The sequence below is a fragment of the Macrotis lagotis genome, chromosome X, assembly GCF_037893015.1.
Source record: "Macrotis lagotis isolate mMagLag1 chromosome X, bilby.v1.9.chrom.fasta, whole genome shotgun sequence".
NCBI classification, from domain to species: domain Eukaryota; kingdom Metazoa; phylum Chordata; class Mammalia; order Peramelemorphia; family Peramelidae; genus Macrotis; species Macrotis lagotis.
Window position 1 is genome coordinate 393,207,828 of NC_133666.1, and position 27,039 is coordinate 393,234,866.

Below are 27,039 nucleotides of genomic sequence, written 5' to 3' on the forward strand. Positions count from 1 at the left end.
ACACAGGTCTAACCCATTCTGGAGCCAAAAATGGTAATTGATTTTTAGTCTAAATCTTTTAAAAATCATGAAGAACTTTATATTGTCAACTATTATCTGATAAGTTTTATTTTTCCAGGTAATACAAACTGTAGTTCATTGAGTAACTCTGATTTTAACTGTGCAAAAAATACTCTCTTGTGACAGGCCCAAATTTTTATTATTAGTATATGGCTTTGTAGTCTCTTCTTGAAATAATATAAAAGTGATTTTTTCTTTCACGTCTTTATTCACCTAGATATTTTTGCCCCAAGCTCATGAATTTTATTGGGTATCCTTTGTTTAACAAAATTTCATAAAGTATATGAATCTCCCCTTTTTGCTTTGCTTTTGTCCTTGCATCAACATGGTGTATTCATATGCAGACATATGCTACATAATATTGTACCAAACAATATCCTTTAATACATTCTCATTTGAGTCTTGAGACAACCTGCTGAGGTAAGTAGCATTGAGAATTTTTAACCCCATTTATAGATGAGGAAACTGAGACTCAGATTTAGTTGCTTTACAAAAATGACATTGTCCCTATGACGCTCATTATCCCATGTAACCTGGAATCCTCCAATGTCTCTCATCTTCCTCCATATAGAGTAAAATAACACTTATGTGATTGATCTTATTTTTACAGCCTTTGACTCTTCTCTGGTACAATCTCCTTATTAGTAAAATGAGAATAGTAATGCTTGTACTAAAAAAAAAACAGGGATTGTTGTGAAAATGAATTAATATAAATGTTTCTAGAGTATGTTGTAAACTGAAATGTGCAATATAAACATCAACTATTACTAAAATAAAACTGTCATGTAGCAGTGGGATCAAATAGAAACAGTCTGATACATATTAAGCCTGGAAAATCTAGTAGTCTTTTCTACTCAGTAAATAGAAAATGATCCTCCTTTTGGTTACAAGTGCTAATTTTTTTTTTTGGTGCTATTGCCTCTTTAAAGTTTGTTAAACTCATACTTCTTTTTAGTAACTGGCTCATTCCACTGATCTTGTTTGTTCCATTCTTTTCAGTCATGACTGATTCTTTGTGACCCCATTTGGGGTTTTCTTAGCAAATATACTAGAGTAGTATTTCCTTCCCCAACTCATTTTGCAGATGAGGAAACTGAGGTGAACAGAGTTAAATGACTTGCTCAGGCTACTAAGGGTCTGAGAGCAGAGTTGAACTCAGGATTATGAGTGTAGACTCCAGGCCTGTAGGCTATTCAATACATCACCTCCCTGCTCAGGCTTCACCCACATCACGATCCGCACTATAAAAGAATAAAATTCCTACCCAATTCATCCAGATGAGACTTGATATTTGATTGTGATACCAAGAACAGTCTAATCCTGTTCATGAGTCAAGGATTCCTAATATGTCAACATGTAGCCCCTCACAATGTGGTTACCTTTCAAACATGGAGAAGATGATTTCTTTATTCATGGATCTAAGAAAAGATAATAAGTGACTTGACATTTTTCTGAATTAAAGAAACTGATATGAAAATTCCATAAAATTATTAAAGAAATATTGTATTTTTAAAAGATTATTCCCTTCAGCTATACTTATTGCAATGTAACTGAAACAATTTCCTCTCTTATTAGATTATTTTAGCCTATTATCATATAAAAGTATAAATAAGATTTTACTAGGTTTCACCTGAGCAGATTTATTAATGTCAAATAGTTATTGAAGTCCTCAATTTCTTTACATCCTTTGGAAGTTATTGTTTAGGATCAAGTTATCAAACCTAAGCTTTTGGTAGCTTATCTGAAAAAATTGTTATGATAATGTGAAAGAAATTTTTTGAACAAAATATCCCACTGTTTATGCAAAGGGAAAACTGAATTGTAGGTTTCACAGTATTTCATTTTGATATGTATTTGTTTTCTCAAACAGAGACTTAGTTCACTGTCTTACAAGTCTCGAGAGGAAGACCCAACTCTTACAGAAGAAGAGGTAGGTTTCTGCAACCATTCATTCCACAAACAGGTTATTTAGTAGTCTGGCACAGTTTGAAGATTAAACAGCAAAATGCCCTAAAGACATTCTCTTACACTCTAAAGAGAGATTAGCATAATACAGCCTCACTAATTATAAATTCCTATGATCCACAAGTTCCTATTTTCTCCAAGTATGTGCCTGTAATTTGTCACTCTTTTTAATCTACTTGGGCAAAATGTCATCTTTTTTTTTTAGGTTTTTTTTGCAAGGCAAATGGGGTTAAGTGGCTTGCCCAAGGCCACACAGCTAGGTAATTATTAAGTGTCTGAGACCAGATTTGTACCCAGGTACTCCTGACTCCAAGGCCGCTGCTTTATCCACTGTTCCACCTAGCCGCCCCTGCAAAATGTCATCTTAAGAATGTTCATAGAAATAGAGCTTTGGGGTTAAAAATATATCATGACCAGGAGTGACTGACAAGTAACAGGACAAGAAAGAAGGGAAATAGTGATCAGATTCCTGTCAGGAAAAGGCTTAATGACATCAAAGAATCATCCTGGAAGACAATCATGGAAAAGGATAAATATAATAAAATATAATAGACTTGTTAAATGTGCTGCCCACTTTTTGGCCCAGTAAAGAAGTAGCAGATTAAAACATAATTGGAAAATATTTAACACAATAAATAAAATGGGGGCGAACTTTGATTATGTTAATATTTTATTTTCTCAGTTAATAAGTATCCTATAGGGATCCCTGTGTGTAGCTTATTGAGTGTTTCTGAGTTTGACACTGCTGCTCTAAAGCAGAGGAGAAGAGAGTGAAAACTAGAGGTAGTCAATGGTTGCGTGACCACATATTGTGATATTATCAGAGCATTGTTGTTTTAGGGGAAATTAGGTGTCCATCAAGATTTAACTCTCTCATTTTTCTAACAATGAAACTTAGGGCCTAAAAGATTAAATGATATGTTAGTGCTAGCAGAGACGAGGTTTAAGCCTGGTTACTGAATTCCCGAATCCCATAGTTGGTAGGCACTTCAGAGATGGGCCAGAAAAAAGCAGTAATACCCAAATAATACCCCAAAAGTAGTTATCAGGAGATGTCCAGGGAAGGGGTCTTGATGATCTAGAGGTAGTTCTTATTGTTAGTAAATTTTGCTAAATTTCCTTCCTTGCAATTTCTAATCATTTTTAGTTCTGTTCTCTGGAGTCCAACAAACAAGTATAATCCTCTTGCAAATAATAATACATTTTCATTGTAAGAATAATAACTGAATTATGGGAATCATAATGAGAGAGAATACAGAGTAAAGAAAAGAAATAGATGAATGTCTATATTCCGCTTTCCTCATGCTTTGTCATAGTGCTAAAATAATTTTGATGTATAAAGGAGATTGCTTCTGTTTGGGAATACCTAAGTTTATATGAGAAGGATGAATATCTAGCAAATAACATCAAGAAGTAGACAGTCAATTAACATTTATCAAACATCTACTATGTGTCAGATATTATGTGTCAGACATTTGTTAACAGAGCTTTCTCCTCTGGGTTTATTTTTTTCTCTGGGTCCCCTCAGTTTTTATCATTACAGAATGAGAAGGCCAGAAAGGGGGCTGATCAAGTAAGGTCTTGCCTTAAACTGGAACCCATCTTTCTTCTTGACTTTAAAGCCATCTTTAACAGCATTTATTCATATATGCCCTTATTCTACTCCAATTCACTGTACTTCACTTTCAAATCGGTCATTGGCACAGCTTCTGGAGAAAAGAATAGGCTTAGGATCCTTGAGATTGGGAGGGGAAGGAGTAGAAGAACAGTAGGAGCTGCTGCTCTCCTTCTCCACTTGATGCTCAGTGACCCAATACCAACTGAGCCGAGAGGAGAATAGTGACGGAATTGTCTACATTGCAGACAGTGTGGGGCAGGCAGGAGTCATTGTGGTCAGGGAGACTGGTTCCCCCTGTGAAAGGACCAATAGAGTTAAAAAGGGACTGACTCCCTCACTTCCCTGAGGCTCAGTTCTTGCTGCTGCTGCTGCTGCCTTTATCTCTTCCTTTTGTCACTCAGAAGTCACTGTAACTTTTCATCATTGGTTTGGTTTGGTTTGGTTTTTTCCCCCATGACAGCTTTCTCCCCATCCACCAATTATCAGTTCTCCAGAATGTTGCAATAGTTCCTACCAAGCAAGGGTTGTTCAGAAGCCTTTTAGGTGAAGGTGTAACAAGAAAGAATCTTGGTCTTGGAGTCAGGAAGACTTAGATTTGACCCTGGCTTAAATAACCATAAGAAAAGCACTTAACTTTTCAGAAGTTCAGTTTTCTCAGATGATTGTGATAAAGATCAAATTAAATTTGTTAAGTATTGAAGTAATTTACAAACCTCAAGACACTAAAGAAATATGAAATATCATTATTAAAAGAATGCTTCCTGTTGTAAATATGAGCATAGCATTCTCCTGTTTTCCTTTGCTGCACTGCATGTCCTTAAGAGACAGATGTCAAACCAAGAAATAATTTTGGCATTTTTAGATATTTATTTGAAGAGTATGTCCAATTATTATCATTTAAATTTCAAAATTACATAGAAAAAAGGGAGAGGTCAAAAGTTAACAGTAATGATGATCTTTGCATGTATTTTGTTTTTTAATGAGAACACAGAAACGTTTTTCTCCTGGAAAGAGAAAAATGGATTTAGATTAAAACAGGAGCAATCCCAATTAGACATCAAAATTATGTTGGCACTATGACAAAGCATGAGGAAAGCTGAATATAGAGAAAAATAAAGATAAAAAGCTAAGTAGTAACTCATAATGGAACAAGGAGTATAATTATTGGAGAAGATGTGGCTAAAATGTACTGAGATAACAAATTAGAGGGAAGGGGAAAGGGAAATATACTGGGGATTCTTCCCTATAAAATGTCTTCTCAGACAAGCAAAATGCTTTCCTCCTGGCTTGGCTGAGCCAATGACATTTGGATCCAACTAGTGCCAGTGGAAGTTTGCTAGAGAATTGAATCCTCCCCTGATCCAGATCCCCTTCTCCAAGAAAGTGGAAGGATGAACAGGTGCTCTAAAAGAACATCCATTGGGATCTTAGCTCCCAAAATAATATGCCTAAAGCAAAGGTCTAACCATATTTTTCCCCTGCTTAGAATATTGCAATGGCTTACTTAATTTCCCCCAAAAACCCATGATGGATCTAATCCATGAATTCATCTAAAAATTTTTTAAGTATAACATAATTACAAAATCTCTGATATCCAGTCTAACCCATAAATAACAATGTTTCCCTCTGAAACAAACCCCAAAAGTGGTCATCCAAAATTATGCTAAAATCTCCAGGGAGAAGATATCTACTCCCTTTGAAGGCTGTCTTTTGTATTTTTTTTATCATTCTGTTAGGTTTTTTTCCTTTACATTAAACCTAATTGTGTCTCTTTAGATATTTCCTTCTCATTGTTGCTCCTTTTCCCCTTTGGGGCCAGACAGAATGTATGACAGTCAAATACATGAAGACAGTTATGCCCTTCTAAACTTCCTCTTCTCCAAGTTAAATATCACCAGTTTATTCAACTGATTTTCATAGGTCTTGAATCATCTTCCTTTTTCTTCTGGTGACTTTGTCATTTAGCAATGCCCTTCCTAAAATGAAGGGCATGTTCCTTCATATTCCTTAACACTATACCACTTTTTTTCCTTACTAGCCTATCACAGGCTTGAATTATACAGAGCTTGCAGACCAATAAAATCTCCATATATTTTTAGATAAACTGTTATCTGGTAATTCATATGATCTCTATAGTTTCATCTTCAAAATGAGCATATTAACACTTGTGCTACTCAGATCACAAGGTTCTTGTAAGGAAGCACTTTCTTCCAAGATTCCTAAAGATATTATTACATAATGATTCTTACTCTTCAGAAAGACATAGTAAATGTAAGGCATTTGCCAACTTAAAGTGATATATAAATATCAGTTGTTATTTTAAGAGCAACATATTCTACAAATTTGCCATGTTAATTTTTTGAGGGGGAGGGGGGTGGTACTGGAGAAAATCATATCAAATCATAAGATTTGGTAAATATAAGGAAAATTAGAGTTCATCTAATCAAGTCTCTGTATTTGACAGATGAAGCAACAGACTCCAAGCAGTAAAAAGAATTGCCAGGTCATACATACAGTTAGGAATTTTATAGGTGCATTCCCAGATTTCCATGGCTCTTATATACTTGTTAGACAAGGAGACAACATCCCTTTAGAAACAAATCATGCTTAATGCCAATGACCAATAAGCAAATAGCAAGCCTCCATTAAGAAGACTTCTAGACCAGCTGGAAATTTTACCCACAGTGTGTGAGATATGTGAGAGGAAAGAAAATATCCCTTGGCAATTAGGAAGCTGAGCATCTGTCAGAAAAACATGCTCATTTCTTTCCTGGATTTTTTGAAATGGATGAATTACTATGTCAAAAATGAATGCCAGGTAATCAAGGATATTTTGACTTCTGTCCAAGCATGACTCATAATACCTGAAGCAATTTTTAATCAGTACAAAGCATCCATTCCCTTGTTACCAAAGGAAATTAAGTTACTGATGATATTCATGGTAGACAATGTTAAGGATGTGATTGAGTATATTTTCTTGGATGGCAGCCTGCTATTACCATAGGGAATTTCCTGGATATGTATATCTTTTCAAGAGTACCAGAGACAGACAGATAATTCTTTAAACCATATAACATAAGAATTTTGATAACAAATGAAAAGAAACCAATACAAAATAAAAATAATAATAATAGCTTATTATTTCTATAGTGCTTATGGTGTGACAGGCACAGGGCTAACTGCTGTATATTATTGCATTTGATCATCAAAACAACCTTAGGGGAGGGAAGAAGTGCCATTATTCACATTTCACAGATGGAAAAACTGAAGCATAGAGAGATTAAGTGACTTACCTATAATTACAGAGTTAAGTAATAACATCTTGGGTCTCAAGGTTGAATTTGTACTCAAGCCTTCTGGACTCCAAGCTCAGCACTCTATCTACTTCACTGCCCAGCTGCTTTTCAAAATTACATAACACATACAATAGTGGATATAGTTTGCTCTTTCTTGGCTATAACTTAATAATAGTGCTATGCTTGGTTTTCTTAGTTAGAATTATAGAATTTAAAGTCATATCAGTCATGTCTGACTCTTCATGACCCATTTGGAGTATATAAGCCAAAGATTCTGGAGTGGTTTGCCATTTCCTTCTCCAGATTTTACAGATGAGAAAACCAAGGCTAACAGGGTTAAGTAACTTACCCAGGGTCACACTGCTAGTAAGTGTCTGAGGCCACATTTGAACTCAGATCTTCCTGACTCCAGTTAAGACATGATCCACTGTGCCACCTAGTTGTCCTTGATATCATTTAGAACAACACTATACTTTTGCAAATGAGGAAACTGAGTGCAGTGATTGTCCTGCCCAAGTCTTATAGTATCATAACCTCCATTAAAATCCAAGTCTAGTTAGAGGATCTATTGCTGTAGATGCTCTCTTGAGTAGTTTTCAAATGAATATTTTATTATTGTTGATGGATGCTCTTGTTTTTTCTAATGCTTTATTATTTACTCATTATTCCAGGTCCTCTATATCAAAAAGGAAACATGACAAGAGATAGGAACAATCAGATGTTTCAGACTTGGTTCAGGTCTCTGAATACCCAGAGTCGGATATATTGCAATAATCTGAATTCATTTATATATATAAATGGATCTCAGAGATGCTGCCTCAGTATGCTCAGCAGCATCTACATCTCTCCAAGTCCATATACATATATGTGCATGTTATTTATCTATATATGTACATATATATAAAAGCATAAAATACATCTACCACATGTATAAATACATTTATCAAATGACAAATTGATGATATATGCATATATTAAATAGAATATACGTATATTAAATAGAATATACATGCAATAGAATTTGCATAGATGTAGGCAAACAGGTGACTCAGTGGATAGAGTGCTGGGTCTGGAGTCAGGAGGATCTTCCTGGAGTCAGGAAGACCTGAGTTCAAGTCTAGACTCAGATATTTACTACCTATGCAATCCTGAGCATGTCATTTAAATTCTGTTTTTGCCTTAATATCCTGGAGAAGAAAATGACAAACCACTCCAGTATCTTTGCCAAGAATCTTTGCCAGACAGTATAGCTCACAGGTTGTAAAGAGTCAGATATAAATGAAAGACTGAACAACACCAATATACATATATCTGTATATGTATATATCTCCATAGATATGTAGAAGATCTATACCTTGTTAACTTTGTAAAATTACATTTTTAAATGTTTCCTTGTTTAAGGATGGGATTTTTTTTAAATTAGGTCCCAGACCTGATATAATTGATTCTTAGAAGAATTTTATCATTCTGAACATTGGCAATCATTTGTCATAAAAAATAAAGTAGTAAAAAGAATATTGGACTTGGACGTTACTAGCCTGGGTCCTGCTATTTACCCACTCTATGACCTTGGATGTCTTTTAATCTCTCTTTAAGCTTCAATTTCATCTTCTATATAAAATAGTATTAACTCGGTGCCTGCCTCATATTATTAGGAGACTAAGATATAAAGCTCTAAGTAACCATAAATCACTCCACATTTGCAAGATATTGTTATGATTTTAAACATTTACAAATAATTATGGGAGAAAGCATATTGGAGTAGAAAAATGATTGACTTGGAGACAGAAACTGGGTTCAAAAACCCATTCTGCTCTTTTCTGCCTGTCTGATCCTAATTCACTTAAACTTTCTGAGTTTCAGTTTGCTTATCTGTAAGGTTTGGAGTTGAACTAGATAGATTCTGAGGAACCTTCCAAATGTCAACTCTATGATCAGTGATCTAATGTTACAGTATCCCCCCACAATTTAAATCCTTCTGTTAACTTAAGTAAACCTATAATTTAATTGTTTTCTTACTAGAAATAACTGACAAATTATATTGTTCATAATTATTTAAATTTTTTCTTTTGTGAAAAAAGCTATCTACATGTATGTAAAAATTGTATTTTAATGGAAAGATGTCTAAACAAGAGAGTTACTATGATATAATAAAACAGAAAAGGAGGCAGGAATCTGAAAATCAGACTCAGCTCTGGCATGTCTTTAATGAGTGAACCAGGGAAAATAATTTTATCTCTCTGCATTACAAATGAGGATAGGTTACCTCTAAAGTACCCTCCAATTCTACCATTCTGTTTATTATAATTCTATAAACACTTGACTTATTAAGATACCCTACATATATGCATGCATCCCATAAATATTACTCTGATATAATTACAGGTCCTAACACTACTTATATCTCCTCAAAATAAATTTTTGAAAGGAATTCCACTGTACCAAAGTTAGTTTCCATCTAAAGCCACATTCTATGCCCTTATTGCCATGTTCTAGGCAACCCAGCAGCAATAGGGAACTTGAATATTACCTTGAATAGTACCTTCCAGTACCTCGAAATTTCCTTCTTGACACAGCTATGGGGGTGGGAAAAGAAGTATTTGCGTCAATTTTGCATTCTGTCAAAGTTGCTAGGTGGTTTATTGGATAGAGCACTGACCCTGGAGTCAGGAGGACCTATATTCAAATCCAGCATCAGACACTAGACATTTATTAACTGTGTGATCCTGAGCAAGTGACTCCCCAAAATATTTTTTTACATTTTCTCCTTAAACCATTAAAAGCATTTAACCCACCAAATTCTATATATAATCCATAATACAGATATAGTTCTTTCTCCTGCTATTTTCCTTTTATTATGGCTTAAATAAAATCTTGTGGGTTGAGCCAGGAACCCAATATTCCCCATTTATGTCAGTCTTTCTATGAGAAAATATATTCTGAATTCCAAATCACTGACTTAAAAATGAAGGTTAGGGAACCTCTTTCTGAGCCAGGGCTTACCTGCATTAACTGCCTCAAATATATTTCCCCATTTATTCCAACAATTATCTTTCCAAGAAAATGCTTTTCTATCATTATGAAACATTTCTACCTACAGTAAAAACAATTATGTCTCACTTTATAACAAATATATGACACATTAAAGGACATAGTAGGCTGGTTACAACATTGACCTGGAGTTGGGAATACCTGAGTTCAAATGTTCCCCATTCACTCACTTTCTGCATCTGTAAAATGAAAATAAAATGTTGTGCCTACCTCACAAGTCTGTTAGTCATATATAAAGCACTTTAGAAATGTATTAAGGACAGCTATCATTACTAAATCAACTTCTACATTTTAGGTTCTCCTTTGGGATAGTCAAATCTTCAAATTAATTTGGTAATAGTTTTGAAAATAAATTTAGAATTCATCAAAAGATTGACCACTATTTCCTAGACATATACTCATAGCAATATCAAATGTATGTATGGTTGTATAGTATCCTAGGAACCCTCAGTTATATATTGCAACTCACTCACTTTACAGACCTGGAAACTAAGACCTAGAGAAGTTATGATCTAGTTAGTAGCAGAGCTGGGGCTATAATCCAGTTCTCTAGCCTAGTTGAGTGTCCTTTTTCCTACATCATGGATGTATGCATACCTAAACATTCTCACTCATTCTATCAATCATTTAACAATGAAAATCAGACATTGGTCTGACTCTAATTTTCAATATAAGCCCCAACTCCAGAAACACCTTCCACAGGGCCTTTAAAATGGATTTGTTGAATTAGTAAATAGGAATACACTAAAGGTAACAATGTAGTCAGAAGTGGCCTTTCCACTACAGTTTTCTATTATGTGCCAGGCAGTAAGCATGCAAATACAAAAATTAAGTATTCCCTACCTCCAAGGGGCTTACATTTTTATTGGGAAGAAGGGATGGATAGAGCTTATACACAAAAAGTAATATAGAGTCATTTTTTTAGAAAGAGCAAGCACTAATGTCCGGGATCAGGAAATATGGTACTTAAATTCAACCTTGGAGGAATTTAAAGATTCTATAAGACCAGGGTGAACAGAGCAGAAATTCTAAACTTGTCAAGACACAGAAGTACAAAGATAAGAAATGGGATGTTTTCTATGGGGAACATCTAGCAATCTAGCTTAACAGGAATAGAAAGTCTGAGAAGAAGAATAATTAGAAATAATACTTAGAAGCTCTATCCATGTACCACCTAGCCTCCCCTAAGTATACATAGGCATCAGTAATTCACTAAAAGGGACTGTGAGGAGTGACTGGGAGAAAAGACATACAAAAGCAATTGATGATTCAACTAATGATTTCTTTTCTAGATTTCTGCAATGTACTCCTCAGTAAGTAAGCCAGGACAGAATCTTAAAGTACCAGAATCCACATATTCCTGTATTCAAGATATAGCTCCAAAAAGATCACCATCTTCTGGCAATGATCTCTATGCTACAGTACGGGACTTTGAGAAAAACCCAAACATCAACATGCCTCCAGCAGGAGTCAGTTCAAATGGGGAACCAGAACCTGATTATGAAGCGATTCAGTCATTAAACAAGGATGAAGAAAAGACCATGTCAATGACTAATGGTAACCACTTCACTTTTCCAAAAGAAAATGACTATGAAAGTATTGGGGACTTACAACACAGCAAAGATATCACCAGACTTTAATGCCAAGTCAAAACTTTTTTTAGCATTATACTATCAACAGTTTGGAATTGTTTCTCTATTTGAAGAAAAACAAAAGGTCATAATAAATAACAAATTTGTACTGAAATAACTGAGAACTGAAAATAACGGAGGGGCAGTAAACATTTTCCAACCTTTAATAAGCAATAAGGTATACACAGTTATGCACTCACACATCCATAATAAAAATAGACAAACATGCTGTCCCCTCCCTAAAAATGGTTCATTTCCTCATGCAGTGAAGATAAAATGTTGATGGTTCCTGAGGATATCCAATATTTTAAGATGAACCATTTTCACTATAATGTACATCACTTGCCTAAAATACTGCCTTTCTGAAGAGCCAATGGTTCATTGTTTTGCTACCTGCTGAAAAATTTTAAATGTGAGGCTATTTTTCTTCTCACCTTCAAACTGAACAACTCGCCCCCAGGATTTTTTCCCCTAACATTCAGGATTTTTACTCCAGCATCGACCTGTTTGAATGGTGGGGAACTCTGGCTAATGTGTTTGCCATCCCAATCTTCAGTGCTCTTCAGGGAGCTGCTTATTCAGCAGCTGGGGATTCAAACTCCAGCATATGAATAGGATTAGAGACCTTCTGTGAGTCTCTTCAAAGTCACTTCTTTGGTTGGCACTCCACTAGTGGCCTACAACAAAAAAGTACTTGAATTCAGTTTTAGATGCTTCATTTTATTTTTCTAGTCGTAAACTTTTTTCGGTATTTTAAGAAGATTCAGAATTTTTTCAGTATTTTAAGAATGTTATGGTACTTACAGAATTCTTTTTAATTAGCCGGGAACTCATTATTTCAAACAGAGAGCCTTAATCTTTATGTTTGGACACAGACCACATATTTGGACAGTGGCCACACTGTCTGGCTCCGAAGGGCTGGGAACATAAATGTGTGTTTCAAAGTATCTCTTCTGTCCACATTAGAAGATGCTTGAGTAAGTTGTTCTCAGAAATTAATCTAGATTCAATAAAGCATTTGTAAGCATTTATTTTTAGTATTATTTAGTATTATTTAGTATGTAAATATCTAAAGCATTTTGTTTTGTGCCTAGATCCTAAAGAATATCAGAAATTATGTAAATTAACTGTTTTCATTTTGTGATTCATTTATAATCTTCAAAAAGAAAACAAATTCAAAAAGCATATAGGTTAGTTGATTACTGATAGCTGTTTGTTTTTAACTTTTTTTTCTAAGCATGTATGTAAGAACTGAAGTCTTTAAAGATTCCACTTTTCTAATGGTACGTGGAACTTCTGGTCAGAATCACCTTGGTAAATGAATAAATGAAATAAATGTTATGTTGCTCATCGGTACTAGTACTTTGGAGTACAAATTTTTAGAAACATTTCTTGAATCAGCTTGCACAGTAAAGAACAAGGAACCTTCCTATGGATTGTCATTACCCCTAGTAGGTGCTTATTTGTCATTTCTTTAAGGTCATTACAATCCAGTGATTATACAGCCTATATTAACAAATTTCGATGAGCGATTAGAGATTTTCCTATCTTTCGTACTAATCCAAGGTTAGTTGTCAGAATTCAAGAAAAAAATCTGTTTTGGTAGCTATTGGTCTTGCAGGTCCCATTTAGGGCTTACAAAATGACCACTTGAAGATTTGTCCACCTTATGTAATTCAACATGAAACCTCATTATTCATTATCATTTTGAATACTGTTTTATAGTCATTGGAAAACTGCATATTCTTCTGAACACAAGAAAAAGAGGCAATTCTGTATTGCTTGCTATTGATAACTGTCATTTTTTGATTTCATCATTTGTGCTATTTTCCTTCCCTGTAATAATGAAGGGGATTTGGGAGCCTAAAGCTGCTAGAAAATTACATATAGTTCCATGGATGTGCTTTCCAGCAAGTGTAATCATTGCTTTGATTCTGTGACTGCTCTATATATTTTAATTAAATTTACAATTCTGAAATAAAAAGACTAGCTTAGTAGGGGGATTAGCTGATTATCTAATCAAATATAAGTTTTATTTCTTCAGAGAACTGATCTCCTGCTAAGACATTAAAGGTAGAACAATAGTCTTAGCACGACAGTAAACTAGCTTAAATCCCATTTCCGTAGTACGGGATGAATGGCAGTAGTCCTGGAAAGCTCATGCTCCTGAGTAGTTGAAAATCTCTTGTGTAGTGTATCCAAATATCTATGAGCGCAAATCATATGCTAAGCATTTCCTGGTTAATGAATTAGGAACTTAAGAAGGCACATAAATTCTTTTCTAGACCATATGGTCTCCATTCAATGTCTGTTAATATTAATTTTCACATATTCATGACTATCTAGGCTATTCCATAAATAATGGACTAAATTATCACCTCTTGGCCTCAAGAAGTTATTACCCATCTCTAAATGCAAGAAGAATTGATACTAGGGATGACAGAACTTTCTAAAGAGAAACCTTTTTTGATTACAGCCATTGGTTTTTCCTAAATAGCTTTCAACAGGATTCTCTAGACGGATCTGTAAGATATGCATTGCATATTTCTCTTGATTTTGAGGACCCCTGGCAGAGGGAGATGTGAGGTCTGTCAGTTAATTAAGTTAATTAGCAGGTTGTAAAAGGATATTCAAAGAACCTGGTTAAAAGTACCACACCATATCCCAACACACACACACACACACACACACACACACACACACACACACACACACACACACACACATACAGAGTCACTCACTCTAAAAGACTGGATAATAGCAAAATCATGTCTATTGAGGACAGAGTATAGAGAGGAGTTTGATTGGCACTAGGCAGGGCAATATATGCTTTTTCAAAGAATATGGCTATTTTATTTTATTGTTCCCATTTGGGCATTAAATAACAGATGAATCATTCATACAATTTTCCATACAATTTTCTCTAAAGAGAGAAGTTGGTCACTTCTACCAAATCCTAGGTTGTTAAAATTCAAATATACATGAAGGATACTTTTACAAATCAGTTGCGGTTTTTTATGAATTTCATTATTTGTTATTAGTATTTGAGAGATTTATTCAGTTCTCATGTATAAGAGAATTACAACCTCACCTGAAATAAGCCATTGCTGTTCTTTTGTCATTGTAATTGCTTTAAACTGGAGATGATTTAAAAATTCCAATTTAATTTTTTATACCCATTACATTTTTGAAATGTATCAGAAAATGTGTTTGAGAAATTTGCAGGAACAAGTTATTGTCTAGAGGGGAAAAGTATCAAGTATCCTCCGAAAATTAAGTTAAAGTTTATTATCATCTCCTGTTCTAATATAAATTATATCACTTGTTCTTTTAAAATATTTGAAGGTATAGCTCTTGCTTAGATGAATGTTGATAATCACTGTTTCAACTGCCTCAAAGTCACAAGAATCCAAGGAACTTTGCTTAATTAGGTGCTAAAATTAATGGCTGATTGTCAGCACGAAGCAATATTATCATTTTTCCTTCAATGTGTGGCAGCATCTATTTATTCAATATGCTATCTTTTCTTAATTTTTTAAAATTCTGTGTATTTATTCATTTTTAACTGATATTTTACAAAGTGAAAGCACCAAGCACCTGGTTATCACTTACACATATCCCTGGCACTCATTGAATGAGAAGCAGTTAGTAATGTGCCATCTGAATGTTCATCTGAGAGATCAGCTGAACTGTTGTCAGAGAAGCAAGTCTGTAACATATTCTCTAACATATGGTGATTTAAAGGGAAAACTTTCTTGAGGAATTCTTACTCCTTAAGCTTTTCTTAAATGAAAGCATTCAAATTCTTTATCACCTAGATTGTCACACTTTTCCCTGCTGCAGTATAATCCCCATTGAGAAGTTTTACTTGCTAATTTAAGAAAGTTTTTCCTATGTCTTTGACTCATTGAGAAAATGACAATGGAAATGTAAATATATGTACTCCTCAGATATGTGTAGGAAATTTGGCTTAAAGCTTTAAAAAAAAAAGGGAAAAAAAAGATAAATATGAGAGACAACAATGGAGCCAATGCATGGTGACTCCCCAGATAGCAATAGTCAATGAAAACATGATGGTTATCTTATTTCATTCTTTTTAGTTATTTCTGTGGTTCTAGGGAATGGAATCAGCAGGCAGTAAAGTAGTGTGGCTTTTTCAAAAGAATGTACTCCATGGATTGCAGCATGGCTATAATTTCAAGACTTCTGCTATTCCAAAAGTCATTCACATCAAGATTGAATTGCAGTTTTGTAAATGAGTAAAAGCCAAGATTTCGTTTCAGTGCTCCGTGTAATATAGTCAGTCTCATTCAGTGTGGTATAGTACTACTGTTCTTCTCAGACTGTTGATTTGTACTGTTCCACCAGATTAGCATTGGCTGCTGAGAGCTCAATAGGTACTGATGGTTATTTCCTGGATATCTTGACAAGTGTATTGTACAATGCTTTAGGGGAATTGGGGGGGTGGTGTAGGGTTAAAATATAATGTTCAGTGTTAAGTGACTTATGTGAAAATAGGAACATGTCTATAAATATGGTATGGCCTTTATTTACAGTGAAACCTTAATTTTACTGTAATATCTTCTTGTTTTGTACTGTAACTTTCTGTAAATGCTTTAAACCTCACTGTGCCATTAGGTGGCTTGAACAAAATCTACACAATAGAATTAACCCAAAGTGCTGAGATTAGAATGAGAAGAGAGAACAGTTTAGAAAATTATGATAAACTGGAGTTAAGCAGTCAGTATTACTAGAATGCACTAAGGGAATAAAAAAAAAACTAAGGAGAAGAATATTTAAATTTTGTAAATGTGCAAATGAAGCTTCATTATCCCTGCCCTACATTTTATCCAGACACAGAGATTTGTTCGGTGCTTGATGGCTTTTCCTAGTGTTACATTTTTATTTTTTAACCAGTCTCCCAGATCCCTTCAAAATGTCACTGAAAAAGAGATCTACACTCTTGTGGTACTTCTCAGTTATCAGTCAATTTGGTACTGTCTTCTCTTAGTACAATTAGATTAGATTTTGCTTACCAGTATACTGCTTGTGCACTATAGATATTTGTCAAAGATGTATTTATGTTCTAGTTGTCTCATCACATGGTGTAATGTGTTCAAAAGGCTGGTAATTACCATTCCTCAGATTCCTGTGTTTCAAATCTACAAAAATAAAATACTTCTATGTTGCCTTTTAAATAATTGTATAGATTTTACACATTTTATGTTTCCAAGGGCCACAAAATGGAAGCAGAACAAAACAGCGATAGTGACAGAAATAAAAATAAGAATGTCTCTAGTCTACATTCCTTATTCATGAATTCTTCCACATGAAAGTTGATCATTAGAAAGTTATGATGTCTTCTATATAATCCCTACTGATTTTTAAGAACTCCCCTTGTACAAAAATCATTTTGGGTACTTACATGGATCTTTCCTGAATGTCTAAAAACTATAATGTTAAAATTATGAGATTTACAAAATAGTAAAAAAAAAATCACTAATATCACATCTGAATTTTTTGGCAGAAAATGCCTATGTAAAGATGCCTCCAATGTTTTTTATTATTTTTTGCCCCAAATTCCCTTAAAGTTTCAGCCCTCTCTTGGGTTCATCATCTCTTCTCAATCCTTCTATCATAATTAGGACTTACAATTTCACTCAGAAATTTTCAGCACCAGTCATAGCTCCAAAATTTAACTTCACAAGGCAATAGTGAGACATTCCTTAGAGAACAGTAGTACACCTGTATAGCACTTGTTTCACTTAACCATGTGACATCTGTCATTTAAAGTGATGATACCACTGGCCTATTATCAGTAGAGTGAGTTTTTGATTTGCTTTTCCAATATCATTTGTTCAGATTTCTTTTCTCATTCTTCCTTATGGGAAATTGGTTGTCTATGGTCTTGAAAGAGACTTGTTGGAATTGGCTGTTTCCACCTAAGCTCTTAATAAATGCTTGTTGAATGACCAACCCATTGAGAGATCAACCCACAATCTTTCCTTCACTAGTTCTGTGAACTATCCTGGGTGTCTAACTGCCACCAGCATTATTCTGGACAACTCTTCTTGTTTTTCTTTTTTGCTCTCCAAAGTTCCAGAAGAGATTGTTTTATTATCTAACCTATGGAAAATATAATTCTAGTTAATAGTACATTTGAACTACAGAATGGCATCCAACATTAGCAGTCAAAACTTGATTTGTATTGTCAACTAATTCCTTTCTAATCCTGAGTTTCATAGTAAATGTGCCCAGAAGCACACCAACTTTAGCACTATAAACATAATCCTTTTGTTCCCTGTGAAATATTCACACAGGTTAACGAGAAGAGAACACATTCTCAAGAAAACAGTGATTTACCAAACTGCCGTATTTATAATTTATTGTGCTTTATTCCCTCCTCCCTGCACTTACCTATGCCCAAACAGCTTCAAATTGTTAATGTATCTAACTGGGAAGGAGTGAAGCACTGGGAAAAACTTGACTGATTATGGGCAAGCTATCTTGATCTTGAGAATCAAATTCCAAATACTTCTAATTAGTGATTCAGATGAGTTGATAATATTGTAGTAATGACTGCGGTTTTCAACCTGCATAATACTATACCTTGCCTTTAATTCTCATGTGATTTTTTTGCTTTGTTTTATGCCATAATAACTGAACACAATTCATAATTCAGGAAACATTAAGTCCCTACCGCATACATGAAAGACAGTCAAGATATAAAAGAAAATTTCAGATGGAAAAAAGTGTTCTTATTTATTACATTATATCAATTTCCATCTAAAATAACTCACTTATATGATAATTATATAATCTAACATACTCTAACAGATAATGAAGGTTCAAATTTTTGATCCCTGGAGAATGCAAATTAAAACTGCATGGGAACACTCCCTATCTTTAATGACTCGATTTTCTTTTATTAACTCCCTTCCATCAAAAACACACACACACACACACACACACACACACAGCCTACTCACAACATAGATTACAGAACTTAGTATATGGCAAAAATAGTATCTAGTACTTTCTTAATATGAAGTGATTCTTTAACCTAGGTCATCCCTCCTGGAAAGTGGCATTGTGTGTGAAAGAGATCTTCTATGAGAGATGGCAAGTCCAATCACTAGATGAAAATAGTTAAAAACCAAAATGAGTTTGAAAATTTCTTACACAAATCTCCAAATATTTATTAAATACCTAAGCTATCTAAAATATTTATCACCCATCCCTAATGTTTTCCTTCTTAAAAGTAAAGTAAAAGTTGTTTTTTTTTTTTTAATCTTCTCAAGCATCACACAGGCAGGTGGCATCTACAGTATAGCTAACCTCGTTGCTATCTATTGTGCAAAAAACAATGTTAGGTAGGTTTTATACATTTATTTCTGTAAGAAAATAAAAATAGATTCTAGAAACATAGAAACATAGGCCCACAACTAATTATTTTAAATTTTATCAGTATTTAAAATTTGATCAATCAGCAAGCATTTATTAAGCACCACATGTTCCAGGGACTGTGTGTTGGAGATTGAAGATACAAATCCAAGTGGAAACAGTTCCTGCCCTCACAGAAGTTACATTCTATCAGAATCTAATAAGTATTGAGTTTTTCAGTTTGTGTTTAGCTCAGTTAACTTTTTCAAATTAATAACTTTGTCCAGTTGTTATTATATGCTTAGCCTCATGAAAAATGAAAGATGATTTCAATTATATACCTCTGTTTACTCATCAGGAAAATGGTATAGATCTTTCTATTTCCCTTTCTATCTTTCCAATATGTACAAGGTGATTAAAAATAGAGACTTTAAGTCACTAAATAGTTTCAATAATTTTGTAAGTAAAAGTATTCATTTCTACTTCTTTTTACCTGGAAAAAAAGGCTGATCTATGAATGGTAAATGCCATAAGTTGTGAGTGGCTAGAAACAGCCTTATAAGGAATTCCTAGGACTAAATTATTTCAACCTTCTTTACTTAAAAAATAAAAACTCTTTAGATCTTTACCAAAAAAGGTACTTCTCTGATAAGTTTTTGCAAGTATAATATCATTCTGAAATAATATGCAGTGCAAAGAGAAAAGTTCATAGTTTTTTTATTTGTCTAGTAATATGAAATAGCATCTTTCATCATTTTCAAAGAGTAGGCAACAACAGCTCTTTCATTGATAAAGCATTGGTTTTGGAATTATGAGTCCAGGGCATCATTGACAACTCTTTACTTACTTGGGCAAACCAATTTATGTGCCTCAGTTTCTCCATTTGCAAAATGGAGATAATAATACTTAACACTGCCTACCTCACCAGGATGTGATGAGGGCAAGTGAAATAATTGTGAAATGCTTTGAAATTTTTGGAAAGAAAGGTGCTATATAAATTGGCATATATTTTGTTTTTAATGAATCAGTTATTGATTCTATATAGGGTCTTAATACTGCTGCTCATTATCAAGATAATTTTAAGATTGATGCATATTACTCATTTCTTTGCTCAAACCTTGTTATATCATTCAAAGATGGTACCCAATAAAGCAAAATGTGTACTTTTTAGCTTATTTCTACTAAAACATTTAAATTGTGAATCTTCACAATTGGCTGGAGTCTGACAAACAACTTTTTGAAGTTAGATGTCATGAACCTTGTTCATGCCTGTATATAAGTATAATTATATGTAAATACTGGTACATTGTATTTACAGACATTATTATCAGATTGTCTTTGTCTTTTTTTTAAATTGCAATAAAGTTCAGTTTTCTAAAAAAGTTGGTCAAAAATTATTGGGTATTTGGGTAAAAATTTTGTGTAAAAAATTCCAAAGGTTAGTTCCCTTCTAAGGATGAAAAACTAATGTGGGTTATTTTCACAAAACAGATGCCAACAAGACAGACCACATTTGCTTCTTTCCCTCTTTTCCTCCTTGAAATATATAAAAAAGTGCCACTTTCCCCTGGGGAGTTGGGGGAAATATCTTATTATGGATGGATTTTGCTGACCTAAGAAGGAAATCACAAATTGGCTTTCCCAAGACAATATGGGTCAAATATTTTTTTCCCTATGTGCTTGGCTCTGATTTGTTCCTAATCCTATTCCTCAATGCCTTCCTTGATAAAATAGTAAAGAAAGGAAAGCTGCTTATTTAGCAGCATCTCTCTTCCATTTTATATGACCTATTCCATTTTGCTCCCCTTCCCACTCCACTCCTTGTCATCTATTGTTCTCTTCTTATCTGATTGTTTCATGTTGTCCCTGGTTTCCCAAACTCCTCAACTTTATCCAGTTCTGTCCTTCCCAGGTAACACTCCAAACTGCAGTTAAGCCTTCCCCTCTTCCCCTCTTCTCCTCATCAAAATTGTCCAGAATTAGAGTTCTCATCTCTATTAAAAATATGTGCTGAAATATTAATGGTACCTAGTGAAATCTATTATTTTTCCCCTTTTCCCAACACCTCACTTGACAAAAACTTATTCAAGAAGTCTCCAGAAGTAGTAGTGCTTCAAATTGGATTCAATTTTGTAAATATTAAATACTATGTAACTAGAATTATAGAACTCTGGATCTGAGCAGGACTTCAGCATTCCAACCCACAACTGAAACACTGAATTATTTTTACAGTATTACAAAAAGTCATTCAACCCCTATTTGAGCATCTAGAGTAACCAGAAATCTGCAAAACAGCTCAATTAATTTTTTGACTACTCCAGATCTAGTAGGTTTTGCCATTTACCACCACTCTGTACCTTCTCTAACTTTTAATATAATTATAGTTAACAAAAGCAGGGTATCATAATGGAGACCCTAGGGTTAGAAACAGAAAGGCATGGGTTATAAATATAGATACACACATATAAGACAAAAAATGAAAAGATGATCATTGCCAAGTATGGAAAAGTGCAGGCACCTTAAATAATTCTACAATCAGAAAGATAACTATGACAGTAACTGAGAAGAGATTCACTAATCTGGAAAACTGCCAAGCTGTTGGGGAATAGGATGGGGAGTGAGAAAGAGAGAAGGAAGAGAATAGAAAGGGAATTAAGTGGTTTCCACCAATCAAACAAGACTCAATTAACATAAAAACAATGAGACAAAAAATGATCTGCCAAAAAAAAAAAGCTTCACATTCCTTCCCCAGTCTCTTTAAATTACCTCCTCCCATTACCCACTAATTAGTTTGGCAGAGTTGGCTGTGGATTGCTTGGACCTCATTCTCTTTGAAAAGGTGATGGAGCTGTTTTTACCTCATTAGGCAAGTCTTAGTTACAAATAAAGAAGATTTTCACCTCCATTTTTTCATATCTTTTTACAGTCTTGAACTGAGACCATTCCTTTTCCTCTTTCTTGCCTAAAATCTTGAAATCTGGGCAAGTTTAGAGCTAATGGAGTCACTGGAACTTTGCTCAAATATGAGGCCTCCAGATTCTCTTGCAGGAAAGGTTCTCCACTGAAGTCTGACCATGAAATAGTCATAGAATTCCAGGTTCATTTCCACACTGTTTCTCTGTTAAGTGTGAAACCATAACTGTTATTCTCTAACCCAGTAATGTCAAACTGAAATAGAAATGGGCCACTAAATGTACATAAAGATTCATGAGATCTTTATATTGATTTAGAAAACTACATTTTAAAATTCTCTTTGTTCTATTATATTTTTATTTTGTTTTGTTTAATTTTAATTCCTTTTGAACTTATGTAAAAAAAGACAAAAATAACATTTCCATGTGCACAGCACATCATAAGAAGAGGATTCAGTAAAACAATGAATTTTTATTTCATATTGTTTATTTTTTAAAAACTATGTAATAAATACTATATACATTTTTCAAGCCTACCCTGCTTTTCTGTGCTTCTTTTAGATTATCTTTTTTTCTCTGCTGTGCATTTTTTCTCCCACTGTGTCTGTCCCCAGAGAAGGTTACCATTGTGTGTGTGTGTGTGTGTGTGTGTGTGTGTGTGTGTGTGTGTGTGTTAAAGGAACAATATTGATGTTAATATGTATAATATTCTCTTGCTTCTACTTATTCCATTGTATAGTATTTGCCATATATTGTAGTCTCCTAGCTAGTATTTTATTTATAATTTTTTGCATACTTATTCATTAATGAAATTGATCTATAATTTTCTTCTCTGTTTGTACTTTTCCTTGTTTAGGTATCAGCACAATATTCGTTTCATAAAAGGAATTCTGTAGAACTTGTTTGCCTGTTTCTAAATAAATTACTTAATATTGGAATTGGTTGATCTTTAGATGCTTGGTGTAATTTGCCACTAAATCCTTCCAGTCCTAAAGCTTATTTTTTCTTAGGAAGGAAGCCCATTTATGGTTTGCTCAATTTATCTATCTATCTAGCTAGCTAGCTAGCTAGCTAGCTATCAATCTATCTATCTATCTATTTATTTATTTATTTGCAAGGCAATGGGGTTAAGTGGCTTGCCCAAGGTCACACAGCTAGGTAATTACTAAATGTCTGAGGCTGAATTTGAACTCAGGTACTCCTGACTCCAGGCCATTCACTGCACTACCTAGCAGCCCCTCAATTTTTTCTAAAATATATCTATACACACACACACACACACACATATTTCTTCCCCTATTAATCTAGACAATTAAATTTTTATAAATATTATCCAAATCCATTTAAATTGTTATATTGGCATATAATTGGGCTACTTAATTTATTAAATATTTCTCAGTTACATTTTAATTTAGGTCTCCCCAATTCAGGAATTCCTTATACTCCTCCCCCATTTGACACCTCTGCTCTATACTATCTTATAGGAAGATACAAATTCATTTATCATTTCATTATGCATTGAAATGAATTAAATTAAGTGTAAATAGTTACTAAACTTCTCTCATCAATTCCCATAGATCATTTTTATGCAGATGACTTCCAGATCTATATATCCAGCCTAAGTTTCTCTCCTGAACTCCAATCCCCTATCACCATCTGTCTTTTGGACATTTTAAACTGGTGTCTCACATGCATCTCAGACTCAACAAGACCAAACAGAACTCATTTTTCCTCCTAAATCCTACCCTCTTCCCAGCTTTCTTATTAGTGTCAAGAGCACCACCATCCTCCTAGTCACTAGGCTCACACCTTTGATATCACCCTCAATTCCTCCCTCTCTCTTATGCTGAATATCTAATTTGCTACCAAATCTTATTATTCTTAACATCACAGCATCAACTCTCATATAAATATTATCACAGCCAAAACCTGATTCAGGCCTTCATTATCCCTTGCCTGGATCATTACAGTAACTTTTTTTTTCCTAGGTTTTTTTTTTGCGAGACAAATGGGGTTAATTGGCTTACCCAAGGCCACACAGCTAGGTAATTATTAAGTGTCTGAGGCCAGATTTGAACCCAGCTACTCCTGAGTCTAGGGCTGGTGCTCTTTCCACTGTGCCACCTAGCCGCCCCTACAATAACTTTCTAATCAAGTGTCTCTGCTTCATCTCTCCCCAATTCAATTAATCCTGAACTGCCCAAGTTATTTTCCTAAAATATCAGTCCTCCAATGTTGCCCATCATCGTGTCTCCTCATTTACTTCTAGGAACAAAAGTAAATTCCTCTGTTTGCAATTTAAAACAAGTCATAACCTCCTCCATTCCCACCTTTGCTGTCTTCTTACACTTTAAACCCTTCCACATACTCTAGAGTCTACCTACACTGACCTACTTATATTTTCTTGAATGTGTCACTCCATTGCCCATGCCTAGAATGCTCTCCCTCCTCACATCTACTTCGTATTTCTCCTGTCTTCCTTCAAGACTCAGTTTAAGTATTAACTTTTTCAATAGGCCTTTTCAGGCTCCCCAGATATTAGTGTGTCTCTCTCTCTATTACTTACACACTCATATTCTCTTCTCTCTCTCTCTCTCTCTCTCTCTCTCTCTCTCTCTCTCTCTCTCTCTCTCTCTCCCCTCCCTCTCCCTTTTGTATAAATACACACATATGCACATGTGTTCATGTGTCAAGTTTTATTGATGTATTTTGTTTTAACAATACAGATAGCTGAATGGACCTAGTTGTTTATATGTTCTCTTCCTCCCCTTAGAATATATATTTCTTTGAAGCCAGAGATTGTTTTTTGTCCTTCTTTGTATCCCCCCCGACACTTAAAACCATGATTCATACATAGAAAAGTCTTAATAAATTCTTGTTGATTCAGTCTTCAGACAGAAGCGCATTGATAAGAGTAATGCTTTAGAAGGTAAGATGAGGAATTTAATTTTGAGAAATATTGAGTTTGGGTTCCCACAAAACATAAGGGGAGGCTTCCAGTGGTCAGAGATGTGGGACAAATGTTTAGGAAAGACATCTGGATTGGAAAATTTTGCAAAATCATAAATATTTACTGCATCCCCAAATCATCTCCTAGAAATGTAGCTGGAAAGCATTGAGATATGCACTCTGGGAGACTGCATTCACTCTTTTGATTCCTTCCAGAAAATTGCTTCTCAGGAAAACAAGCCTGGTCACATGTGTGTTGTCGAGGAAAGAGAGTTGAACTTGATACACCAATTCCACTTCTGCCATGCACTAGTTGTATGTCCACACCTAACACCTCTAAACTAGGCTTTCTTTATCTGGAAAATTCGAATACCAACACCTGTACAATACAGCTCTGATGTCATCTTCAACTTCTCATTCATACAATACCTGCCACCTCTTAGAGCTGTTGCTGAGAATCAAATGGAAAATTAGGTATGCAATGCATATTCAAACCTTACAAAACTGCACAACTGCCGGATGTTAGGAGAAGAAACTTGGAGGAGAAGGGGGCCAGAAGACATAGGTAGGGGTCCTAGCTCTGCCCTTTTACTAAAAATACAATCTTGTAAAAAAATCCTCTGAACTTCAGTTTCCTCATTTGTTAAAGGTTTGACTAGGGTCCCTCCAACTCTAAAATCCTATATATGACTATTATTTTTGTGTCCTTCAGAAATAGGTCCCATTACATAGCAGAAACAGGTTGTTTGTTCTTGAAGCAAAAAATTTCTTTATTTTCCTAGGTTTCTGTAGGATTAGACAGAAGTCTGATATAGAAAAAAATAACTCCTTTCTGATCAATTGGTTCTCACCAATTCCTTGTAGTTTAACACGTCAAGACCTCCATCCCTGACATTTTAAATTAGTTTGAAGCAGAATTTGTAGAGAAAATCACATTTTTTAGTTGCCAATTCCCTCATCCCCTTTTCTTATTCATCACCATCACCACCAGGGATATGCTAAAGTCACATGGAAGAGCTGGTTGTTAAATTTTTAGAGTGAGTATTTACATTTCTAAAATTGGCAAACTACAAACTAGAATATGATTGTTTTGACTAAGGAGAAAGTTGGAAAAGAGGGCCAAAAGACCTAGGTAGGAGTCCAAGCTCTGCCCTCATTTAGTGACAGAGAAATGAGAGAATAGGATGCCTTATCTGTGGGATTTAAAATAAGTATGGAAAGATAAATGTTCAAAGTCTGGGAGGCTTGTTGCCAATCATATATCTATCTATTTATCTATATAGCTATATCTATAATAAAGACACAAATTTGGAACAAAGGATTGAGATGACAAGTGATGATGTCTCTATGAAACAAATCAATCTAGATTGTTTATTGTTGTTTCTCTTCCAATATCCCCCCTCTGTTTCATTTGCATTAATACTCAAAGCTCTTATGCTTAGAGAAAAACCAAAGATTCATATTATCCCCCAGTCAGACTACTTGACAGAGTTCTTCCACTGAAAAGACTTTGAGGGTACAGGATCCTCATAAGGAAGTGAGGTAGGTGTTATAAGGATTTCTTCTAGCCCTAAGTCTAGTAAAGGCATGGGCCAAACAATATGCTTCGTTTAATGCAAGGGAAAGGAATTCAAAAATCAGGTTAAATTGTTTAGGACTTTATTCTTAGCTAGCTAGCTCATTGTTTTGTATTACAAAACAGCTTAGTCCTTGAAGGTAACAACCTTGTTAAAAGTCTACTGCTGGGGTGGCTAGGTGGCGGAGTGCATAAAGCACCGGCCTTGGAGTCAGTATTACGTGGGTTCAAATCCAGTCTCAGACACTTAATAATTACCTAGCTGTCTGGACTTAGACAAGCCACTTAACCCCATGTGCCTTGCAAAAACCTAAAAAAAAAAAAAAAAAAAAAGGTCAACTGCTAATTGACTCTTTCACATTATAGGAAAAAATTCAAAAGTTTTTCCATAATCTGACCCTGAAATTTTGAAGTTCCTACCTCACTAAAACTAGCTGAAATTTAAATCTCTGGTCTATAAACTAAAATATTGGAGCATGGACTCTTCCTGTTATTGAGAAAAGATAGTACTTTATGTAGAAATACCAGCTGAAGCTAGAAACTAAAACACAGAAGCTACATGGTCACATAGACAATAAAGTAATGCTTGTTAAAAAGA

At 34.5% G+C, this 27,039-nt stretch overlaps 1 protein-coding gene across 9 annotated transcripts in view; it reads left to right on the forward strand.

The window, feature by feature from the left end:
• The window catches only part of PAG1 (phosphoprotein membrane anchor with glycosphingolipid microdomains 1), a 224,886-nt gene extending 202,700 nt beyond the window's left edge, over positions 1-22,186 (forward strand). For all 9 annotated transcript variants that reach the window (XM_074201516.1, XM_074201515.1, XM_074201514.1 and 6 more), the window contains 2 exons: positions 1,931-1,990; positions 11,283-22,186. In XM_074201516.1, coding sequence (XP_074057617.1) covers positions 1,931-1,990; positions 11,283-11,630 — 408 coding nt within the window. In that variant the 3' untranslated portion in view covers positions 11,631-22,186. The remainder of the gene's footprint in view (positions 1-1,930; positions 1,991-11,282) is intronic.
• Positions 22,187-27,039: the final 4,853 nt, after the last annotated feature.